General features: G+C 47.3%; 2 protein-coding genes and 1 pseudogene across 2 annotated transcripts in view; 1 reads left to right on the top strand and 2 right to left on the bottom strand.

Annotated features, from left to right (window-relative positions):
• Window positions 1-21,870, bottom strand: part of Erich1 (glutamate-rich 1) — a gene marked incomplete at its 5' end in the record, with an annotated part of 52,793,804 nt that overhangs the window by 9,478,487 nt on the left and 43,293,447 nt on the right.
• Window positions 1-21,870, bottom strand: part of Hgsnat (heparan-alpha-glucosaminide N-acetyltransferase) — a 32,210-nt gene that overhangs the window by 2,898 nt on the left and 7,442 nt on the right. Inside the window, 13 exon segments of one of the 2 annotated variants that reach the window (NM_001402470.1) lie at window positions 306-418; window positions 517-587; window positions 1,646-1,723; window positions 6,075-6,161; window positions 7,341-7,467; window positions 8,736-8,857; window positions 9,911-10,026; window positions 11,306-11,466; window positions 13,495-13,525; window positions 14,722-14,798; window positions 16,848-16,957; window positions 18,307-18,376; window positions 21,515-21,584. In NM_001402470.1, coding sequence (NP_001389399.1) covers window positions 306-418; window positions 517-587; window positions 1,646-1,723; window positions 6,075-6,161; window positions 7,341-7,467; window positions 8,736-8,857; window positions 9,911-10,026; window positions 11,306-11,466; window positions 13,495-13,525; window positions 14,722-14,798; window positions 16,848-16,957; window positions 18,307-18,376; window positions 21,515-21,584 — 1,233 coding nt within the window. 2 annotated transcript variants of the gene reach the window in all.
• Window positions 3,136-4,327, top strand: Timm23-ps5 (translocase of inner mitochondrial membrane 23, pseudogene 5; annotated as a pseudogene).

Below are 21,870 nucleotides of genomic sequence, written 5' to 3'. Positions count from 1 at the left end.
CACACCACACAAAGCACAATCCTATTTTTATTAAAAACAATGTCCTGGGTCATATCCAGCAACTCACCATTTTGTACTACCCGGATATAAGCAGAGTATTTACTGACTCTAGGAACTAGATGTGTAAAAATGGGGCCGAGTGCCTTGGGACAGGCCAGTGAGCAGGGGAGCCCAGCCACTGCTGGTTTCTTCCTGAGCTTGCTTTCTGGAAATGTGCCTCCAGGACAGAGGACAGCTCTGAGGAAGCCCAGTGGCTCTGAAGCCAGTCTGCCCGCATCTACCTACTCTGGCGACCGCTAACTCACCTGGATAAAAGAATGGGGTTCCTGTCCACAGGCCCTTCACATCCACCACCGGGTAGAGGATGAGGAGGATGGAGAAGGCAAAGCAGCTCAGCGTGGTGACATATGAGATGGACCTATGGGAGGATGAGCGAGGGAGAGCCATCACACTCCCGGAAACACCCCGTTTCAACACGCGTGCCAACAGGAACACGGCACCCTCTGCCATGCTTACCAGAGATTCTTGTTTATTGGAATAAAGCCTTCGTTTGCAGACATCTTTGTCAAAGCAATAGAAATAAGCCCCTGTGAGGAAAAGAAGGGCGTTAAAGATCCAGATTCCAATCTCAAAACACAATGCACTGAAGACAAAAAAGTTACTTAATTGCTTAGGGAGGACAGAAGAAATCACCTTTTATTTTGTTCTTTTAACTGGAAGCCTATTGGAAGATGTGTAACTAATACATTATCCAATACTATCTCCCAGTGTTCCCTGAGTCAGAGACAGTAATTGATGAGTCACAGTGACTCCTAGGGAGGATTCTGAAAGGCCGGGGGTTAGGGGGTATATGGACAGGCAGTCAGGAGCACAAACTGGCTCTTAACAGGAGGCTCCTGCTTTAAAACTACCGCTTGGCTGGCTGTTTCCAATTTATTTTCTCTTTTGTTTTTGAGATAGGGTCTCACGTATCCCAGACGGGCCTCAAGCTCACTATGTGGCAAGGGTGCTTGGATCCCTTGTTTCTATCTCCTCACTGCAGACACGAGTCTCCACACCCAGTCCTTCTCAGAGATAGGACACAGGGCATGCATCTCTTATTGCTTGGAGACTCTCTCCCTCTCTCCCTCTCCCCCCTTCTCCCTCCCCCCCTTTCTCATTTTTAGAGACAGGGTTTCTCTGTGTATCCTTGGCTGTCCTATAGACCAGGCTGGCCTAGAACGCAAAGATCCATTTGCCTCTGCTTCCCAAGTGCGGGGATTAAAGGTATGCGCCACCACCACCTGGCTCGCTTACACATTTTCTCCAGCAATTCTCATTCGAGTGTGTGGTAGCAAACGCTATGTTATTTATTTATATAATATAGTTTTCTAAGAAAATAAGCCCGAATAGTTAGATATAAAGACGTCTTCCTCCTTGGGACGAGGGGTATAGCTTAGCGGTAGAGTGTGTGCTTGGCCCACACCAGGCCCTGAGTTCCAGGCTCAGAAAATAAAAATAACGTTTAAAGATGTTACTCCGTGAACCCTGTTATTCAAGTGAACCATTCCCCGTCATGCTGAGCCAGTGACAGCAAAAAACTTCATGTCTTCTTAAATAAGAGCCGTCCTTAAGGGCAGCAACATGAGTAAGGAAGGAAACTTACAAGGATACAGCACCAGGCGGCGAATCGTATCAGGATGGCTTTCGTCTGATCCTTGTAATACAACAGTATTTTTCCTGCCTGGAGACAAAAACAATATGACCAAGAGAGTTAACCATGTTGAATTCTTGTTTCTATTTCCATCGATTTAACCATCCAGCACATGGAGTTATTTACTACGCACACTTTCGAGACTCTGGCATTTAAGGAGGAACACAAATTGACCCCTGTACCCTAGTGGAGACTGGGGAGACGTGTGGGACCAGTGACACAGGTAGTGTTGGGGATACAAATTGGAGAGCATCAGAGCAGGCAGGACATTCCAGGTGAAGGGGACAGCACACAGAGAAACACGTTAAAGCCAGGAGTGCCACAGTAGATTGAGAAGTGAAATAACAGGGCAGGCAGGGGGCTCAGCAGGTCTCACTTTCTCCCAGAGGTTTTGGGGAGCCCAGGAAAGTTAACCCTTATTCTAGACACAACCTAAAGTCACCCGGGAAAAGGAAATGTCAATTGACAAACTGCTTAGATCACACTGGTCTGTCGGCATGTCTGGGGGGGACTATCTTGGTTGCTAATTGATGCCGGAGGGCTGGGTCCACCGTGAGCAGCGCCATCCCTGGGTAAGTGTGCCTGGATGCACAGGAGCGCTGCCTGAGAACGAGCCAGCATGTGAGGCAGCAGGCAGTGCTCCTGCCTGGCTTTGGCTTTAAGTTCCTGCTTGAGCGCCTACCCTCACTTCCATCAATGAAGTGCTGTGACCTGTGAGTGAAACAACCCTAAATTGCTTTCCGATAGAGTGTCTTTATCACAGCAACAGAATGGAAACAAAAAGTAACACCCATCTAGGTGACAAGAGACTAGGTGGGACTAACCTGGCTACAAAGTATCCGGTTTGGCCGGCACTACTCAGGATGCAGAGGAGCAAAACTGAACGGTGTGCAGGGAAAACTTAAACCCCCAGACAGGACAAAGTGCAAAGTGTCTCTGAACTAGAGTCAAACTTTGGAAGTATCAAAGGATAAAGTGTCAATAATTTATAATAATAGCTTAAAATGTGCAAGTATGGCCTATGTGCTAGTTCTTGGGGTTTTGCAGAAATTTCATCTTTGTAACACCCCTGGAATTAGACACAGCCAGACATCACTCAGCCTGCACATGAGAGAACTAGACACAGATCCACACAGTGCAGCCATGGGTCTTCAGCTAAAGTTTTCCACACTAACCCAATGGCCCTAGCAGGCTGGGGTTTGCCTAGAGTGTGTGGAGAGTGTGTGAGTGTAGATAAGAACAGAATCTAAGAATCACAGAAATAGAGGCAGGGTGTCAACCCATTAGCAGAAAATTATTTAATCTCCAAACTGTGCACATTTGAAATCTGTACCATTTAATAGGACCGCCACAATGTGTGGCTGTTTAAATTTTGTCAAGTAAACCTAAAAAGGTTCTTAGTTATACTCCACCCACATCCTGTACTCCACAGATTCCTCGCAATGGCTGCCTGCATGGTCAGGATGCTCTCCATCACAGAACATTCTCTCGGGCCTGCTGTAGGAGCCGTTCTTTTCTCCAGTGTGTTCCCCTCAATATGCTCAAATGCCAGGAAAGACAACTTTGGGTCGAGAAATCTAGACTGCTCTCAATCAAAACATGAGGGACACCAAGAGTGACCAGATTTGATTTGGGGCATAAGACACACATGCTCTAAAGTCACGTACACAGCTGGCTGTGGGTGGAGGTCTGTGTCTTTCCTAAGTTCACAGCACTTTGAGCCTGGGCCTGCGGAGCAAATCTCTGCTGTTTATGAATCAGTCAGTCTCGGCTACACAGGGAGGTAAGTACATAGGAAACAGGCCAGCGGCACGGCGACCTCTTTACGTTACCAATATCGAGCGAAACATTCTGAAAACGCCACATGGAATCTTTCATAGTCGTCTGTTTTCATTTGTCTTGCTCTATAACCCAGTCTGGTCTCAAACTTGGAATCCTCCTGCCTCAGCCTCCCAAGTGCAGGGATTAGGAATGTGGCCACTGGCCAGCGCCTAGAAGGTCAGCGTGTGAAGGTGGCAGTAGGAACATGGGTCTCCCTGCTGTTGCTGTCTGGGCCACGTGACCACGGCCTGAGGTGGTGCTGGGAAGCCCAAGGCTATTACCTGGAATCTGATTTGGCTGGCGTCCCACTGACTGGTATGAACCCTGTTTCCTTATTTAAATGTGGGTCCACGCTATCTCATTCAGGAGAGGGATGAATTTATTTCACCAACTGGAGCTAATAACCCCGAGGCAGACTTGAACTAGCTTTCTTTATCTTTGGAAGATGTTACATGACAGGGGCAATGAACAGTCCTCGTTTAGCACTGAACGAACCCGAAGCATGGTCCGTTCCAAGCCAAGAAATGAACAGATTTTGAATATGGAGATGAGGCAAGCGGCTCTTTGGGCTAATCCTCTAGGTTCCCCGGCTTTGCTCTACAGTGCTTTTGGCGTTATCATTGAGAAAACACGGGGTGCAGAAGAGGGCCTCAACACAGTAGCAGCTGGGACGATGACGGGAATGTTGTATAATGTGCAGGTCTTCAAGGAATAGCATGTGGTGGCCCGGTAGGACCGACACTCACCAGTCTCTATGCACTGTACAACAACTGGGAGCACGTGAAAGGTTCCCTGCTCCAACAGTCACTCTGAAGATGTTTGTCATTCATAGGGGACACTTCATAGTCATCCAGATCAACTAATAAGTCAGTCTGGAGTTGCTTTCTCTCGTGTACCTACGATTACTTTGAATAGTCAGAGACTCTGATTTGCTGTGACAAAGATCGTGGAGGCTTAGCCTGGACTGCACTGCCTGCCCTCGGTGAGTGGAAGCCAAACCCTTTGGTGGCTCACAGAGAATGTGTTCTCTTCTTTGGAGATGATCTCACACCTCCTACCCCAAAACCGGACAACCACTTAACTCTCTAAATTCAGGCCATACTTTTATTACCATGTTAATTCATTTGAAAATCTAAAACTTAATATTGCCCTGTTTTCCAAATAAAGGGTGAAAATAGAACCAAAGTCATCATTTTAGCATTAAAAAAAAAAAATGTGGCCATTGTCACGGTGCCTGGGTAACTGTTACCCCTCTGAGACCTTCCATTTTGCACTGCTACTATGTTGCTTCTGCTGTTACCAGGAAACTTCTTCATGCTTAAGTTGACTACATGTTCTGCTATGTTCTGTGCCCTTGGAAACCAATCACCATAGAAGGCAGTAGAACTGTTCTCTATAGTAACCCAGAAATAAGCCTGGACCCAAGCCACCCACCTAGCAGCACTTCCTGAACCTTTGTATAAGCTTTTATGGTATTTGCCTGTATGAGCTGTCCCTGGGATGGGCCCCAACATAAGAGAGACACCCGCAGCGATATAAGAAACTATTTGGAGTGAAATGAACCATATAAAACAAGTGGAGTTTTATTTAGACCTTCAGGTCTCCAGTCCCAGACTCAGACTATTTGAGTGGCAGCCTAGTAAAGTTTAAGTTCCCAAGACCTCCCTGGGAACTGACATCCTAACTGGCAGAAAGAGAAATATACATGGGTAACTGAAGATACATATCTTAGACAAGTACCATCCTGACAGACAAGTTAGGACATGAATATTAAACAAGGCAAGTCCCCTGCCACAGTGGGGCAGGACAAGTGTACAGCAAAGACACATTCAAAAGGAAATGCCCTATCCCTAAATCCTGATTGGTGGACACAGAGGTTTGTGGATACAGGGCTTAAAAACCTTGTAGAATCTTAATTCAATGCCATGGTTCGGTTCCTGAATCTGGACCATGGCCCTGGTCGACCAGTTCTGGGGCAGATGCTTAAGAAACTTTGACTGACTGAGATTGGTGTCTGTGTGGTTTGTGAAGCGATTCTTGGACCCCAATAGCTTTAATCCCAGCACTCAGGAGGCAGAGGCAGGCAGATCTCTGAGGAGATCGAAGCCAGCCTGGTCTACAAAACAAGTCTTAGGAAAGCCAAGGATACACAGAGAATCACTGTCTCAAAAAAAAAAAAAACAAAAACAAAAAAAAACAAAAACAAAAAACAAAAAACAAAAAACAAAAACAAAAACAAAAAAACAAAGGGGGCGGGGTGTAGCCATTAACAGAACTCATTATCTACAAACTGCTGGGCTAAAATAAACCCACCACTAGTAAGAATTTAGTTTCCAGAACGTAAGGCTCCAGCTAGTCATTTGAATTGCCGAGCTGTCCCACACTAGTTTGCATAATCTCGATCCTAAATAGAATTTACCAGACCTGTAGGGCAGCAGAGACTTCCTTCCACTTCCTCGTTAGAGTGGGATGGCCCCTGGTTACAGTGGGATGGCCCCCTGGTTACATTGTTAGCGGCTGTCACCAGCTGTCAGAAGGGTTATCCTGAGGAAACAGATACCTGAACTCCTAAAAATGCCATCACAATGGAGTTGATAGTCCCCAAGACTCCTTCTGGGTCGTAGGCCACCTCAGTGTGATACAGCACCTTAAGGAAACAGAACGAGAGGGTGCCAGTCACTGTCTGAACACAAGAACGAAGGCAAGAGAGCAAACTGGAATACAGTTCGATAGCTGAGAGTTCCAGGTTTCTTCCCACCCTACCCCCCCCCTTTTTTTGTTTTTACAGCAGAAATTCATGGGCATCCTAGGCAAAGTGAGCCATGGTGATCCTGCCTGGCCATATTACATTAGCAAGTGTGGCAAAGAATGCTGGACCACATTTAACCAAATCAAAATGCAAATGCCTAACAGGACAGGGACTGCCCGCTGCTTCTGATTTAGCAAATCCCACTGCCGAGTCAACAGCTCCCAGCCTTCTCCTTGGGCAAATACCATCTAATAATCCATTTGAGAAGAGGGAGCAGCCCAGCGGAGGCAACGTGTGCTTAGCACGCAGGCGGCCCATGATTTTAAGCGCTAGCGTTCCATAAACAACAAAACACACACACACACACACACACACACACACACACACACACACACACACACCAGTCAATTAAAATAAAACATTTGATTTTTAATATAAAAATGAGACCAGAACTTTGGAAGTGTACAGTGCATGAGCACCACCCACATCCTCAACCTTTCCGCGGCCTGAAACATTCGTCCCTAACCAGTGACTAGAAATAAGGTCTCGGTCACAGACTTCACGCAGGGTCCTTAACTAAAGGGAAGTACACGCCATGAGAGTACAGCAACCTGGGCCCTGAGCTGGATCCCAGCAACATAAAACAACACAAATGAAAGTGTGGGGCTTGGTCTGCCTTCCTAAATCACTCCTGTGCTGGAGAGAGTCCACCCCCAACATAAGGGACACCCAGACCAGTTCTTGAATGCCACCTCAGAGGCTCAGAGATTAACCACAGTAAAGTTCAACTCCCTCCTCCCCAGCTGTATTCCTCACAGGGATCCAGTGAGGATACCCCCACGCACATCCTCACATCCTGCGCCAGAGTCCCTGTCTCAGAGTCTGGAACGGGAAACCTAAAAGTCTAAATAAAACTCCACTTGTTTATATGGTTCATTTCACGCTGTAACCAGAAGGCACGAACGCAGCCAGTTTCCCAAACAAAAGTGATTTCGTACCGCGTTTTCCTTAAATAGTATAAAGCTGGCTTCCTACTTCCCTACCTCCCAGTTCTCAGTAAGGGAAAGTCTCACGCACAGCGGAGGATGGGTGCTGGTATAGGTGACTGTCTCCCAGAAGCAGGCGGTCGATGTAGCCAGCGGCTCCTCCAGTACAATGAGGATACTTCCCCAAGTCCCCTATACCTCCAGGGCCAAGGTAGCCACTAGGGAAGTAAAAAAACCATACTTAAATGACAGGACCTCAGAGCAGTGGCTGTCCATGCAGCACAGTTCGAGCGGCCTCACACACAAAGGCCCCAGCAGCCCAGTCCCTGAACTTAATCTACTTTCTCCTCAGTGACGCTGGGGCAACTTGACCTTCCTCTCAATGTAAAGAGAGCCTCAAAGGAGAATGAGGTGTGAAAGATAATTCCTCCTCAGTGCTATAAACCTTACCTCTGACTAAAGAAAGGGACATAAAGAAAGGAACTATCATGGCTGGGGAGATAGCTCATTTAGTAAAGTGTTTGCTTGGCAACCATGAGGGCCTGAGTTTGATCCCTGGAACCCATGTAGGGAAACAAAGGGAGAGAGATTGAGATAGAGACAGAGAGAGGGAGAGACAGACAGACAGACAGACAGACACAGAGAGAGACAGAGATAGAGACAGAGAGAGTGACAGAGAGAGACAGAGAGAGACAGAGATAGACACAGAGAGAGAGACAGAAACAGAGAAAGACAGGAAGATAGAGGAGAGAGATAGAGAGAGAGAGACAGAGAGAGACAGAGAGAGACAGAGAGAGACAGAGAGAGACACAGATAGAGACAGAGAGAGAGAGACAGACAGACAGAGACAGAGAGAGACAGAGGAAGATAGAGGAGAGAGACAGAGAGAGAGAGACAGAGAGAGACAGAGAGAGAGACAGAGAGAGACACAGATAGAGACAGAGAGAGAGAGAGACAGACAGACAGAGACAGAGAGAGACAGAGATAGAGACAGAGAGAGAGAGACAGAAACAGAGAAAGACAGAGGAAGATAGAGGAGAGAGACAGAGAGAGACGGAGAGAGACAGAGAGAGACGGAGAGAGACAGAGAGAGAGACAGAGAGACAGAGATAGACAGAGAGAGACAGCGAGAGAGAGACAGAGAGAGAGACAGCGAGAGAGAGACAGAGAGGCACTGCAAGCACATGGTATGCAGATATACATGCAGGCAAAACACTCATACACATATTTTTTTTTTATTTAAAACAAAAGCCATGTATGGTGGCTCATATCTGTAATGCCAGCAGGCAGATCCTTTGGACTCACTGGCCAACCTACTTGGCAAATTCTGCCCTGCCCTCCCCCCACCCAAAAAAAAAAAAAGGAATAAGGAAAAACACCGGAGACTGTGAGCCTTCAGGTGCACATGCGCACACATGCACCCGCCTCTCACACGCAAACAGGAGCATACACACACAAAGGGATTACCTGGCAAGGGGTCACTTACGTAGGGCACCCAGGGACAGGTAAAAAGAATGTCAAAGCCAGCCAAATGCTTTCCAGGATCAGAATGATGAGCCACTGGGGCCAGCTGGAAGTTATGTCTCGGAGAGACAAGCAGCTTCTTTCCTGGGTGAGAGGCAAGAACAGCCCGATAGTGATTTCTCGGCCTTTGTAGTAGAATAAAATCCCCCTCCTTCTCTCTGATATATATATATATATATATATATATATATATATATGGCTGGGGAGAGAGTTCAGTGGTAGCACGAGGACCTCAATCCAATACTCAGAATAAACACAAGAAGGCCTGTGTGTGTTGTATTCCTGAAATCCCAGTGTAGCTCTCTGAGCTCACTGGCCAGCAAACCTGGCCTACTTGGCTGTGTCCGGACCCAATCTCAACAAGAAAACATTGATGGCACCCAAGGAATGACACCAAGGCTGTTCTAGTCTTCACACACAAGTACGCACAGAGATGGCGTACACACACACACACACACACATACACACACACACACACACACACACACACACACACACACACACACACACACACACACACAGTAGCACCTTCCAGGTGGAAGCAGACGAATCAGGAGTTCAAGGTCAACCTTCCGCAAGATACTGAGTCTGAGGCTGGTCTGGGCTACACGAGGCCCTTGGGTTTAGTCCCTAGTACTGTATCAAAGGAGAAAAACTAAAGGGTACTGTGTGGTGGCGCACGCCTTTACTCTCAGCACTCAGGAGGCAGAGGCAAGTGGAACTCTGTGGGTTCAAGCCTAACCTGGTCTACAACGTAAGCTCCTGCCTCGCTGTGTCAAAAATACACACACAAAGCAAATAATGAAGACAGGAAAAGGCATTTCACTGACGGAAGTGTGGTGGTGCACTGTGCAGTGTAAGGTCACAAAACCGTATTGCAATTGTCCTGTTAGTTAAAAAAGACGATTTCTGGGGACGAACGAGAGGGCAGGTGGATCAGTAGGGGACTATGGTTCCATCCCAATGACCTTTATAAAAGAGGGTCCTTAGGGCTAGTCTAGCCTATCCAGAGAGGTCCAGGCCAGTGAGAGACCCTAACCCAAAAGGAAGGTGAACAGAACCGAATGTATGACCCCCAAGGCTGTCCTCCAGCTACCACCACCACCACCATCCCCTCCCCTCACCACAGACACTCACCAAGGTACAACTGTCAGGCACAGGCTTCCAGAAGAAGAGCTCCAACACGGCAACCACAAAGTATGTCACTCCCAACCGCTGCAGGACACCAGGGATCCGCACCTTATCCCAAGACACTGCGGAAGACACAAGTCACCCTAGGCTAAGCCAGCAGGCTGCATCTTACCCCAAGGCAGCATTGTCTCCTGAGGGGGAGACATCATCTCTGTTACTTGTAAGTACATTATCACATGTTGGCTTGAGGACGCAGGGCCCTGTGCAAGCAAGCAGCCGGCCAAGTTCATTCGGGAAGGGGAATAAAGCAAGGTCTCCCTGAGGCACTGAAACCTACCCTGGCCCTTTCCCATTAGGAAGATGGATATGACCCTCCTGTCCACCAGAAACGTGCAGATAAAACCCAAACCACTGTTCACCCGTACAACAGGTTATAGCTGTATTCCAGGAGGGAGCAGCCCATAGCAAACCCTGTAGTGGCTTCCCCCACTACGGCTCACATGGAGTCCACCAAAATGATCTCTCTCTAAGCCAATGGGTCTCAGTCTATGGGTTACAACCCCTTTGGGGGGTGGGGGTCGAGCAACCCTTTCACGGGGGTCACCTAAGACCATCTCAATATGAGATGACAGTAGCAAAATTACAGCCAGGAAGGAGCAATGAAAATAATTTTATGATTGGGTGCCCTTTTAACTTGAGGGACTGTATTAAGGGGCTTTAGGAAGGTTGAGAATTACTGCCGTAAGCTCTGAGGCCTCTAGTAAAGGCACTCACTGCCTGGGGCTAGTCTTGGCTCTTGTGCAAGCATCTATTCTCCTTTGCCAAAGACAAGTCAAACCCCCAGGACAGTGATTGCTGCCTTCCCCATCTGCCTTTGGTACAGCAGGAGGTGTTCGTGGTCTCCCATCACCACCTAGAGGTGCTGAGGAGCACAGAGGCAAAGACATGGCTGGCACTCAGGTTAGGACAGATTCTTTCCCTAACAGCAAACACTGGCAGAACCAGAAGGGCCAGGAGATAGGGCATGGGAATGTGACCTGGTCTTTTTCTCCTCTGCCCCTCAACACAAGGAACAGAACTTCAACCTCACTCAGCCTGGCCTTTGTGTCTCAGGAATTAGAGTAGACACAACAGTGCCTCCCAGAACTAAAACGCCAAGCTCGGTACAACAGGGCCCAATGATATACAAGCAGGAAGGATGCTCTTCTAATAACTGATCTGCGGGGAGGGACTGAGTCGGGAGAATTACATCGGGTGAGAACATTCGGGGCTTGGTGGCAAAAAGTTTGCTGAGCATGTGCCTGGGTTTGATCCCAAACACTGGGGTACACACACACACACCCCAAGTCTCTTCCACAGCTCAATCTGACCATATACTAACAGCGGGGCAGGGATACTTACACGGACCAAGGCAATAATTGGGGTTGACAATGATGATTCCTATACAAATTAGCAGAAAACTTCTCCATGCAATTTTCCCCAGCAGTTTGATTTTGGAACATCCTCGTTGCAGGAGAGAAGTCATTGACAAGAAAATTGAAGATCCCATAATAAATACAAACCTAAAAAGAAAGGCTTATTGGTAGGTGGCCATTTCTAATTTTTATACACGTGTCCTTAATATCTTGTAATGCAGGGGGGAGGTGTGACACAGTATCTGTCCACTGTAGCCGAGTCATGAAACTGTGGCAGGCTCACAATACAGGAGGGGCGCAGACACAGCCCTGTTGGCTGGGAGTTTTGACAGGACACCTTCGAGAACTGTGGTAGGAGGAAGACTGGCTGACAGTTAGTGGGACTCCCAGGACGGCCCTCCAGCAGCTGTCACAGAGGAAGGCCATAGCGACTGGGATGCAAAGGGCTTGTGCTAGCATGCAAAATCCTTCAGAAAAAACATTTTGTTTTTTTAGAAACTCATTCCTTCTCCTGAAAGAAAAAGTCCCTCCTACCTTCCCTCCCTCTCCCCCGCCCCGTCATAGATGAATCACACACACTTCTCTTTCCTTTCTTTAAACTTACAAAGTCCCCTCCCCCCGACAAAAAATAAAACTGAACATGGATGTTCACAGGATTGCATGTTCAGTCAGTCAGTCCCCTTTTGGTGGTGTTTTAGGTCATGGGGAACCGGGGACAACTTGGCCATCACAGGCTATAGGGTGGGGCTAGAGGACGGGAGCAGTCCCCATTCCTGCCTGGAGACACTACTTCCTGTCCTTCTGTGAACAAGCTGCCTTCTGCTGCTACACAACTCTGAGCTAAATTAACTTTTCCCCTAAGTCCCTCCCCTTGAACCCTATGGTAGTAATAAAACACCAGAGTCCCAACATATGAACCACTGTCTGGGAACCAAAGTTGCTCAGAGCGTCAGAGTGAACGCAAGGGGTGCCTCAGACGGGAAATAGACCCTGACAGGACTGAGAATCCACGAGTGGAGAGTGTTTCCACTCAGCTACTATTCACACATGCCAACTTACTCTACCCGTTTTTAAACATAGGATTGACACATATTTAGGAGATTAATGGAACTTGACATAAATTCTGAACTTGTGGTAGAATTTCAGCCATCAAGTAGAGAAGATGTTCCCTATGAAACCCTTCACCTTTGGGACCGAGACTACCTACCGTTTGGTGGCAGAGCGTGTGTGCTTAGCATGTACAAGGTCTTAGTTTCAATCTCATGCAGACACAGAGATACCAAATATCTTTTATGTAGGCACATCGAGTATATGAACTGCCTGGTAACATAACTTATGAGAGGGCTTCACAATAGTCAGTGCTGGCTCACGATCTAGAATTGGTCACAGAGAGAGGCTCCAGCCGTTCACAAACAAGGACAGGAGATGTGGGGAGGACAGATGACAGGCTGTGCTGATGCAGTATTGTGAAATACCTCTGACATCCTAAGAGACTGGAACTTTTGCTGGACCTCACAGCCAGGGTTACTAATATACCTTGAAGTCACTGAAGACTGCTATCCTACTGTGTGTGCAGCCTGCTTGACGAATAGACCTTTAAGAGCACAATCTCCCTGATTTTCCTTGGCTTCCCCATGTCATCCACCACACCACCTAAGCTAACACGTAGTTTTAATATTAATATTCTTCCATTCCCCTGGCCCAGATAATCCGTGTGTTAACATTTGCCAAAAGCAGAGGATACAGAAGTTGAGATCCACTTCCAAAAATCTAAAGGTTGAAAGCAACCAGTTTTATAGATATTGATTGATAAACAATACTGTTCGTTGTCTGGATCAGTTGGGACCAGTTAGAGCCAGTGACTTAATCCCTCCTAAAACTCCATTAAAGATTTCTGTAATGTGTCCCCTCCTGCCCCACTGATGCTTTCTGTGCTGTTCAATAAATGCAGAGAGAAGTCCTTTGTTAGAGTGGCACATAGCACATGCAGACAGACAGACAAGGGGATGGGAGGCATGGAGCACTGAGGAACAGACTTCAAATCCAGACTCGCTTGTGGTTAAACAAGTCCGAGGGGAAGGCTTTATCTCCTTCTGTTACTCAACACCAACGCATTATTGGTGACGGGCGTTAATCTCTAATGTGTATAACCCTTACAACATATTATCCACTCACCATGGGAAGACGAGGTCAGCCACAGTCAGGCCTGTAAAACCACAAGAACAAACAGTAAAAAGAGGACTCTAGAGTAGGCATACTTCCCAGTTCCAAATGTGTACATTTTGCTGCGTATTTACATGGAGAGTCCAATACACAGACAGGAGCCCCTACACAGTCACTGGGCGGGGCTTGGGGGAGGAGGCTCCTGACCATAAACCATTCATGGAGGTGAACACTAGAGATCTGTGGACAAGTGTATGACCTTCCAGCAATACCGATCTAAACCTATTCTCTCCTTCCAGCAGAAGCTCCATGTCTTCTACCAGAATATCCAACATGGAACCTAACTGAAAATATTCAGGCCCACAGGAGAGACCCTGGTGTTTAGGTATGAATGGGAGATAGAACTCCCGTTCTAAATTTTTCTGTTATTAATTAATTTACGAGTGGGGAGGCATGTGTGGAGGTCAGAGGACAACTTGCAGGAGTCACTCTCACAATGTGGGCCTTGGGGACTGAACTCAAGTTGTCAGACTTGGCAGCAAGACCCCTTACCTGCTGAGCCGTTTTGCAAAGCCGATGAACCTTGTTTTATACGTGGCCTCAGCCAAGAGGTCAAGAAGCAGTAACTCTTGTTTTAAATAAATACTTAAAAACAACTCATGTTCTGCTGGCGTCTGGACTCCAGGTCTGAGCACTGAGCGCATCAGCTACAGACTCCGTCATTAAAACATAGAATCTGGGTGCTAATGGTCAAACTCCCTTCTAGAGGCTTCCGCAGGTATGGTCTGGTTAGGATAAAGGCAACTAAAACTTCTGTATTCTATGTCATTTTCGTGGTCCTGAATTATCCACTGTCCACCCGGACTCATAGCGATTCCTGAGTGCCACTCAGACTAATCTTCCTAGGTGGCACCCAAGAGAGACTGTAAGTCTTGAGTAATATGGTAGCTCTACTATCTAGACCATACCTGTGACCGTGTAAAACCAAGTCTTTACATTCCCCGTGGAGATCCTCACAGCAGAAAAATCCAGGGTCCCCGTGTCACTACAGAGAGTCACTCTAGATCCTTGGGAGAACCAAACCAAAGGGCCCCAGAGTAAGGCCAGGGTGGTCCTAAGCAGCTGAGAGGGCCCTGGTGGAGTGCCCACAGGGGAAGCCGAGTCTTCTGCTGATCTACAGTTCTGTGGGGGACAGGGCTGGGGTATAGTAAGTAACCCTACCTGCAGGAAGTGTCTTACCATTCCAACTTGAATGTTTGAAGTACCAATACTTTCCTCCGCCGTAGTTAACGAAGACCATAAGGATGAGAGCTACCCTGCAAGGCAAACAGTGAGGGAGGGTGATGGAATGACAGCTGCCAAGGACAGACAGACCTCACACAAGGGGCATCACCATAATGTAATGTACAGAGCAGATAATGACCCAAGTAGAAAGTTTTAAAGCGAGACATGATTTCCTGGCACTCACGAGGAGGGGACACGGAACGATGTTCTTCCGCCTATGTTTTTATCTAACGGTATGGCAGGGAAATTTTATACTTGGGTTGGCAAGTACATGGTAGAAGGGGAGAATTCGCTTCTGTAAGCTGTCCTTCCAACTCCACAGGGGCACCATGACCAGGAAACCACAACTAATACTCACGAGTACACACACACACACACACACACACACACACACACACACAGAGCCATTTTAAAGAAAACTTCACATTACATAACTGGATTTTATGCTCTGAACACAAAGTAACATGCTTCCAGAAACACAACTTTGTGTTAATTAGTTTGGGTGTCTCGTGTTTACTGTCACAGAATCATGGTTCTCACAAAACTGAGGATTCAGAGTTCGAGTCTCGCTGTCTCATTCTGTTCCCCTACGAACTTCTTATCTCCACGTGTCAATGGTGACAGGAAAGAAAATAAAGATACAGTAAAATGGCTTCCCAACAGGCTATCATTGGCTGCCAACCTGAGAAGGGACACTTGACATGCTGAGGACTGACCTGCTATGCTCAGTGATGCACTTACGACAGTGGCCTGTCTCTCCGGCTTAGCGACTGAGTGCCCAAGAGTTATTTAACTCGGGGGCTCTATTTTCCCATCTGTGAAGCCCACCCATTAAAAGCACATTCCAAATAAGACACATCAGAGGTGTGGAGGCTCAGGGAACTACAAGGTTGTTATCAACTCTGTGCACTGTGATGCGTTTCACCTGCAACCCGAAAGGCACTAATGTATCACGTTCACAAAGGTGGGAAAGGCCACATTGATGTTGTGTCAGCTCGCAGCAAAGATACAGGAACCGGGCTGGTAGAGAAGCAGTGGTTACTCACGGCGTGTGGAGCCTAGCCTTATATCCCAGAATGCCTCACTCCCACCCTCAAAAGAAAAAACAAACAAACAAACAAACACCCCCACAGGCACAGTAAAAATCCTGTCTAAAATCACTTTCAGGTCATGTACGTGAGGCACATGTAAGAAATCTAAGTTTGTGTTTAGACCCGGGCCCCACCCACAGGCTTTCTCGTGGTTAGCATTCCAACACTCTGAAATCTGAAACACTTCTGGCTCCCGGCGTTTTGGATAGGGGCAGCTTATCCAAACACCTGGACTGTCTCACGCAAATCCAAAAGGTGGGTACCCAAGACTCCTGTCGCTGGGACGGAATGTAGGGATCTCTCAGATAGAAGATGTGGAAGAACAGACACTGTGTGTTTTATTTTTGGCTAGTCACGAATCTGCTCCGTCAGAATTTGGCCTTCACCCTTCTGCCGGAAGTACAGTGTGACAAGCTAGGGCCCATGGTTGTGGAGCTGCTGTTACTCAAGCTCCCGTGGAGGGCTCGTAATTCCAGGCATTCTAGCAGCAAAGGGTGAAAGCCAATCTTGCCCACGCAGTCGCAGACACCGCCGTGGGCTGGCGTGGCCTCCCAAGCTGCTGCTTCTTGCTAGACACAGTGAACCAGAGTGTGTCCCAAACATGGCCACTTGCCCAGACCACTAAACTACCCACCACACTCGTGGAAACTAGTCCTGGCTCTGTTCCCTCCCTTTTCTCTCTCAACACCACCTCGATCTCTCCTTTTGTTTCACTCCTCTTTTTTTGTCTGCTTTTTGTGGTATTGGGGAATGACCTTGGCGACATGCCACATGCTCAAGCTAGGTAGGTGGTTTGCTTATATTCCAGGCCCTCATCATGACAATCCCGAGACGCCAGGATGGCTCTGAGTTCCCAGCAATCATTTCGCCTTGGCCTCCCAAGTGCAATGCTACACCAGCCTAGAAAATCAAAATGACGCTAAGAAACGGGCCTGTATGTGATTACAAAAATCAAACAAGGGCCCCTGCCTAACACCTAGCCTCACTTACCCCCTAAATGTGTCCACGCATCGGAGACGGTGTGGCAAGGCAGAAGCACGCCGTGTTTCTGGTTGGCAGTCAGCGCCGAGAGGGTCTGCTCTGCTGGGGGATCCTAGTTCCTTCCAAGGAAAGGAGAAAGAGGTGACACTCGATGGGGCTAAGGAATAAATCTCACTATTTGATAATCCAGGAAAGAAAGTGGAGTGGAAGAGAGTAGTTTTTAAACTACTAATAGTTTGGTTTTGTGAAGACCCCCTCTGGGGTTCCATTCTCCACTTTGCTAGCATTTCTCTGTTCTTTGCTGATGGGGCCGACAGTCACTTTTTAGATGATGACACAGGACTGATTCTGGGGCTGAAGGTGTAACTCAATGGCAGAGGGCTTGCTGCCTCGTGAGAGACCATGTGTTCAGTCCCCCGCACTGAAAAAAATAAGGCACGAACTGGTTCTTGGGCAGTCCAGAACAGATGTGGAGACAAATACGCTATGGAGTCTTTATTAGTCCAAATGTAACAGTATATTTAATTATTACAGCGGCCATCAACATTTATACTGATGTTCTGGTTCATTCAAATGGGGCTGCCTGCTGAGTGGAAATTGTACATCTTAAGGCGGCCCAGACTTCTAGCCTCACTGAGAGAGGGGACTGGGGCCTCCACAGAGGCTGATGACAGGGCTGCTCCTCATTGGGATGCATGTTGAAGGCTAGCAAGATGACCAAGCCTGAAGTGCCAGAGGTCTGGGCCTCACAGCCTGAGTTTGCTTCCTAGAACCCACAGTGGACAGAAAATATCTACATCCAAACGTTGTCTTCTGAGCCCTGCGTGTGGGCCATAGCATATGGACGCACGCACACTCACACCCATGTGTCTCCTTACAAACATAAATAGTAAATAAATAAAAAGATACAATGAAAAAATAGATGTGAGCGGGCTGGGACAGTTGGGAAGATGCTTGCCCATCATGTTCGAGGACTTGGGCTTGATTCCTAGTACCACCTGAGTGATATCACTGGCCTGTGATCTCAGCACACAGGAGGGGGACCAGAGGGGGATCAAGGCTATCCTTGGCTAGAAGGCTATCCTTGGCTATATACTACACAGTAAGTTGGAGGTCCATCTAAGCCGCATGTGACCTTGTCTCAGAGGGAGAGGGAGAGGCAGGGAGGGAGGGAGGGAGGGAGAGAAGGAGGAGAGTAAGCATGCAGGAATGTTGGCTTATACTTGGGGTTATCAGACAGGAAGAAGAATCTAAGTCCAGACCAGGAATGTTTCTGCATGTAGAAGGTCTGTGTAGCACACACAGGCCCTGGGTTAGAGTCATCAGCATGGGGACATTCAGGACATAGAGTCTGGCCTTGTACAATACAATCAAATGTATTAAAATGGGCAATAATGCTTACTAAATAAGTATAAATTCAAATTTAGAAAACCTCCCAAGACAACACATGTAAACTCGAATAACTCACAGAATTGATGAGGCGGTCAGTTTCTCGAGAAGCTATTGCCTTAGAAATCCAATTATTGATGTCATCCAAACTGTATTTTAGAGAAAAAAAAAATTCCTCCATTAGTTTTCTGTCTTGAATGATAATACTCTCAAACTGACAAGATCCTGAAATAAAATTTGTGTTAAGGTTCATAAACATTACAGAAGAGTTTTAGAAACAGCAAAAGAGAGATCAAAGTTGTTAGCAGTCCTTGTCGGCTAAGAAAAATAATGACAGAGAATTTAAGACTTAAAAGCTCATGTTCTCTGTCATCAGGGTCCTCGCCATTGCTAAAAGCAAGAACAAGCCTGTGGCAGCAACTGTGACCACTCCACAGAGGACTGACTCCACAGGACACACAGAGAAATCAGCAATTACATACAGAAAAGGGAAAAGTACCCTCGGTGTGACTGCGACTACATACAAATGCACACGTGCACACCGGAGAGATCATTCGCTGGCAACAAACCAATTGTCTTCTACATGGTTGACAAAAGGGTAAACACACTAACTGATTTTTCACTAGGAACATTTTCTGCTTGGACATAAATCTTTCTAAAGATCTCCAGCCCACAGGATCAAGTCTGACAACCTGAGTTTGGTCTCAGGAACCCACATGGTAGGAGAGAACAGATCCCTCAGGGGTGTCCTCTGACCTCCAACATATATACACGTCCCTGCGACACACACACACACAAACACACACACAATTTTTTTTAAAGCACAATTTTTGCTGGGTGTGGTGGCACACGCCTTGAATCCCAGCCCTTGGGAGGCAGTAGGTGGATGCTCTAAGTTTGAGGCCAGCCTGGTCTACAGAGGGAGTTCCAATACAGCCAGGGATATACTGAGAAACCCTGTCTTGAAAACTTAAAACCGCAAAGCCACCCACATGTTTTCGATAAACGAAATGAGTCACTGAGCTTCAAATCCACACATGGGCACCTACTTCATCTGACTCCCCCCCCCCCCCCCCCCACTCACTGCCTTCTATAGCTTTACAGAAAGCCCAGCCACAAAATCACCCCATCCCTTGACATTGCAGTGTCTGCCAGAGGGGAAACTTTTATCTCTAAACATGATCATGACATAATCACATTTTACATTTATTTTATATATAAATTGGGGAGCTATGCACATGCCAAAGAATGGCGGTCAGAGGACACCTTGCTGGAGCCGGTTCTCTCCTTCCATGTGGAGCCTGGATTGGCCAGGTAACCGGGCTTGGTAGCAAGTGCCTTTACCATTCAGGCCATCAAGCAGACCTTTCCCATCATGCGTTTCAAATGAGAGCAATGTTCCTTATCGTCCTCATGTAGCCAGCCTAGTTTCACCAGCTCCTGGATGTTCTTTATATGTGTTCAAATCGGCCGCACATGTAACCCACACAGCTGATGCTTCCCTTCACAGTCCCCTTAGGAACGAACCACAGCCATTTCTAGTCCGCACAGCGCCGCTAATGTCAACGTCACGTGAAGAAGTTGAGATAGACACATTCGAGGAAGCACCAAAATGGAGAAGTTGAAATGCTTAAAAATTAAGACATCCATCTTCCACTGCCCGTTCTCCGAGTGAAAGGGGGAGATTCTTGGCCCACATGACAATCCTTGAACTTACACAGGAATGTTGAGAAACAACAGGGCAAATGGAAAGCTTTAGTTCCCCTCCGCCCCTGCCAGAGCATGCAGCCTACCCACCTAGGACAGCCAGAGGAGTCCAATTACACGGGGGAGGATGGGGGGGGGCAGGGGAGGGATGACAAGATGACCAGTTCCTCCTTGCAAGTACCTCACCACAGCTATCTGTCACTACGAAGTGAAAGGGCAGATCCACTCACAGGGAAAGCACCAGGGAAAGCTGCTGTATTAGAACAGCATTTCCATCTTAACCACAAGACTGACAGGATAGCACCTGCCTCCAAGAAACGTAACTCGTACTTTCCTCCTAGGAAGCAGCTGAGTCCAGTGGTCACGGCTAAGCAGCAAGAGAGCCTTACCACTGTAAGGTCAGGTTTCTCAGACACGAAACGGAATTATTTCAAAAGCTCCCAGAGTCAGGAGGCATACACTCCCTCAAGGCAGCCAAATGAAGGTTAATGCGCTCATTTTTCCAACCCCCTGAATAAAGTTAATGTCACGAGTGAGTTCTGTGGTCCTTCAGGAGACCTGAGACCCATCAGGACAAACGAACTTGTAAAATGCAGTCTCTTCTTTCTGTCATCCCATCCACCTTTCCTTTCTAAGACCAGGTTTCCCTACAGAGCCAAGGCTGGCTTTGAACTCAAGCTCAGGATTCTCCTTTCTCTACCTCCCAACTGTAAGGGTTACAGGTGTGTGTCACCGTGGCCATCCTTCTTCCTTTTAAAACATGAAAGAACTTTCTTATAAAGTTAATCAAAGGGTTAGGGAGCTGCCTGGCAATTAAGAGTTATACTGTTCTTAAAGGAGACCTGGGTTTGGGGCCCAGCACCCACACTGGGTGGCTCATAATTACCTCTACCTCCAAGGAGTCCAATGTCTCTGGCCTCTGTAGAGACACACACAGAGACAGACAGACAGACACACACACACACATACATACTAATTTTAAAAAAAAATTACATCTTGGAATGGATTAAACCCATTTTGTTTATTTCTCTTTTCTTGTCTATTGGTTCACTTCCCAGGATCACTGTTAACCAGGCAGAGAAGGCCAAACAGCTTCTCCAATCCGATGCGTCTACACAAGGTAAGGGAGTCACGCTGAGGTCCTGAGCCATATGCTACCTCAGTACTACATTTAGCCCCCCAGACTCTTGGGCTAGCGAGGAGCAGAGAAAACGGGGGGTGGGGTAGTTAAGATGTCAAGACTCAGAGAGATCATAGACCACCTCTACTAACTAAAACTCAACCCAGGGGACAAATATCTTCATCTTAAGCCATGTTGGGAGAATGGAAGGCAAAAACCCGTTCACAACTTCATTAGCGTGCCCTTGGTCAGAGACTAGAGTCTGCTCACACGCCCAGGACTAGAACAGTCATGGCGGATATACACATCCCATTAAACAGAGAAGAACGACCGTCTACATGTTGTCTGCTCTTGCTGATTGTCCTGAGGTGGAAGAATGGTCCGTTGAGGGCCAAATTGCCCTTTCTGGGTATATTAGTTCTGGGTCTGTTTCCCAGTCACTCTCTCCTCAACAGCTTACCTCAGCAAGAGCTTCAGGATGGATATCGCTATGACGAGGGCTAGACCAACAAGAAATGCGATGCTCACAGCTAAAAACAAAACAAAACAAAACAAAAAAAACCTTGTTATCCCCAGAATGCCATCTTATGCATCAAAGCTGTCAGGGCATTAATTACTCCATCGGCAGCAACTGGTTCGGATTGAGCTAAGCTCACACTCACACGGTAAAGTCTGGATATAAACAGCAGAGAATGAGGAAGCAGGAGAGCTGCTGCGTGATCTACTCACGGCACACCCAGCGCTTGGTTCCTGAGAGATTTCCTATCATTAAGACGCTGTCTCTCTAGGGGTTGGGGATACAGCTCGGTGGAGGAG

Source organism: Rattus norvegicus, chromosome 16, assembly GCF_021556685.1.
Source record: "Rattus norvegicus strain SHRSP/BbbUtx chromosome 16, alternate assembly SHRSP_T2T, whole genome shotgun sequence".
NCBI lineage: Eukaryota > Metazoa > Chordata > Mammalia > Rodentia > Muridae > Rattus > Rattus norvegicus.
This window is presented reverse-complemented; position numbering and strand designations above follow the sequence as displayed.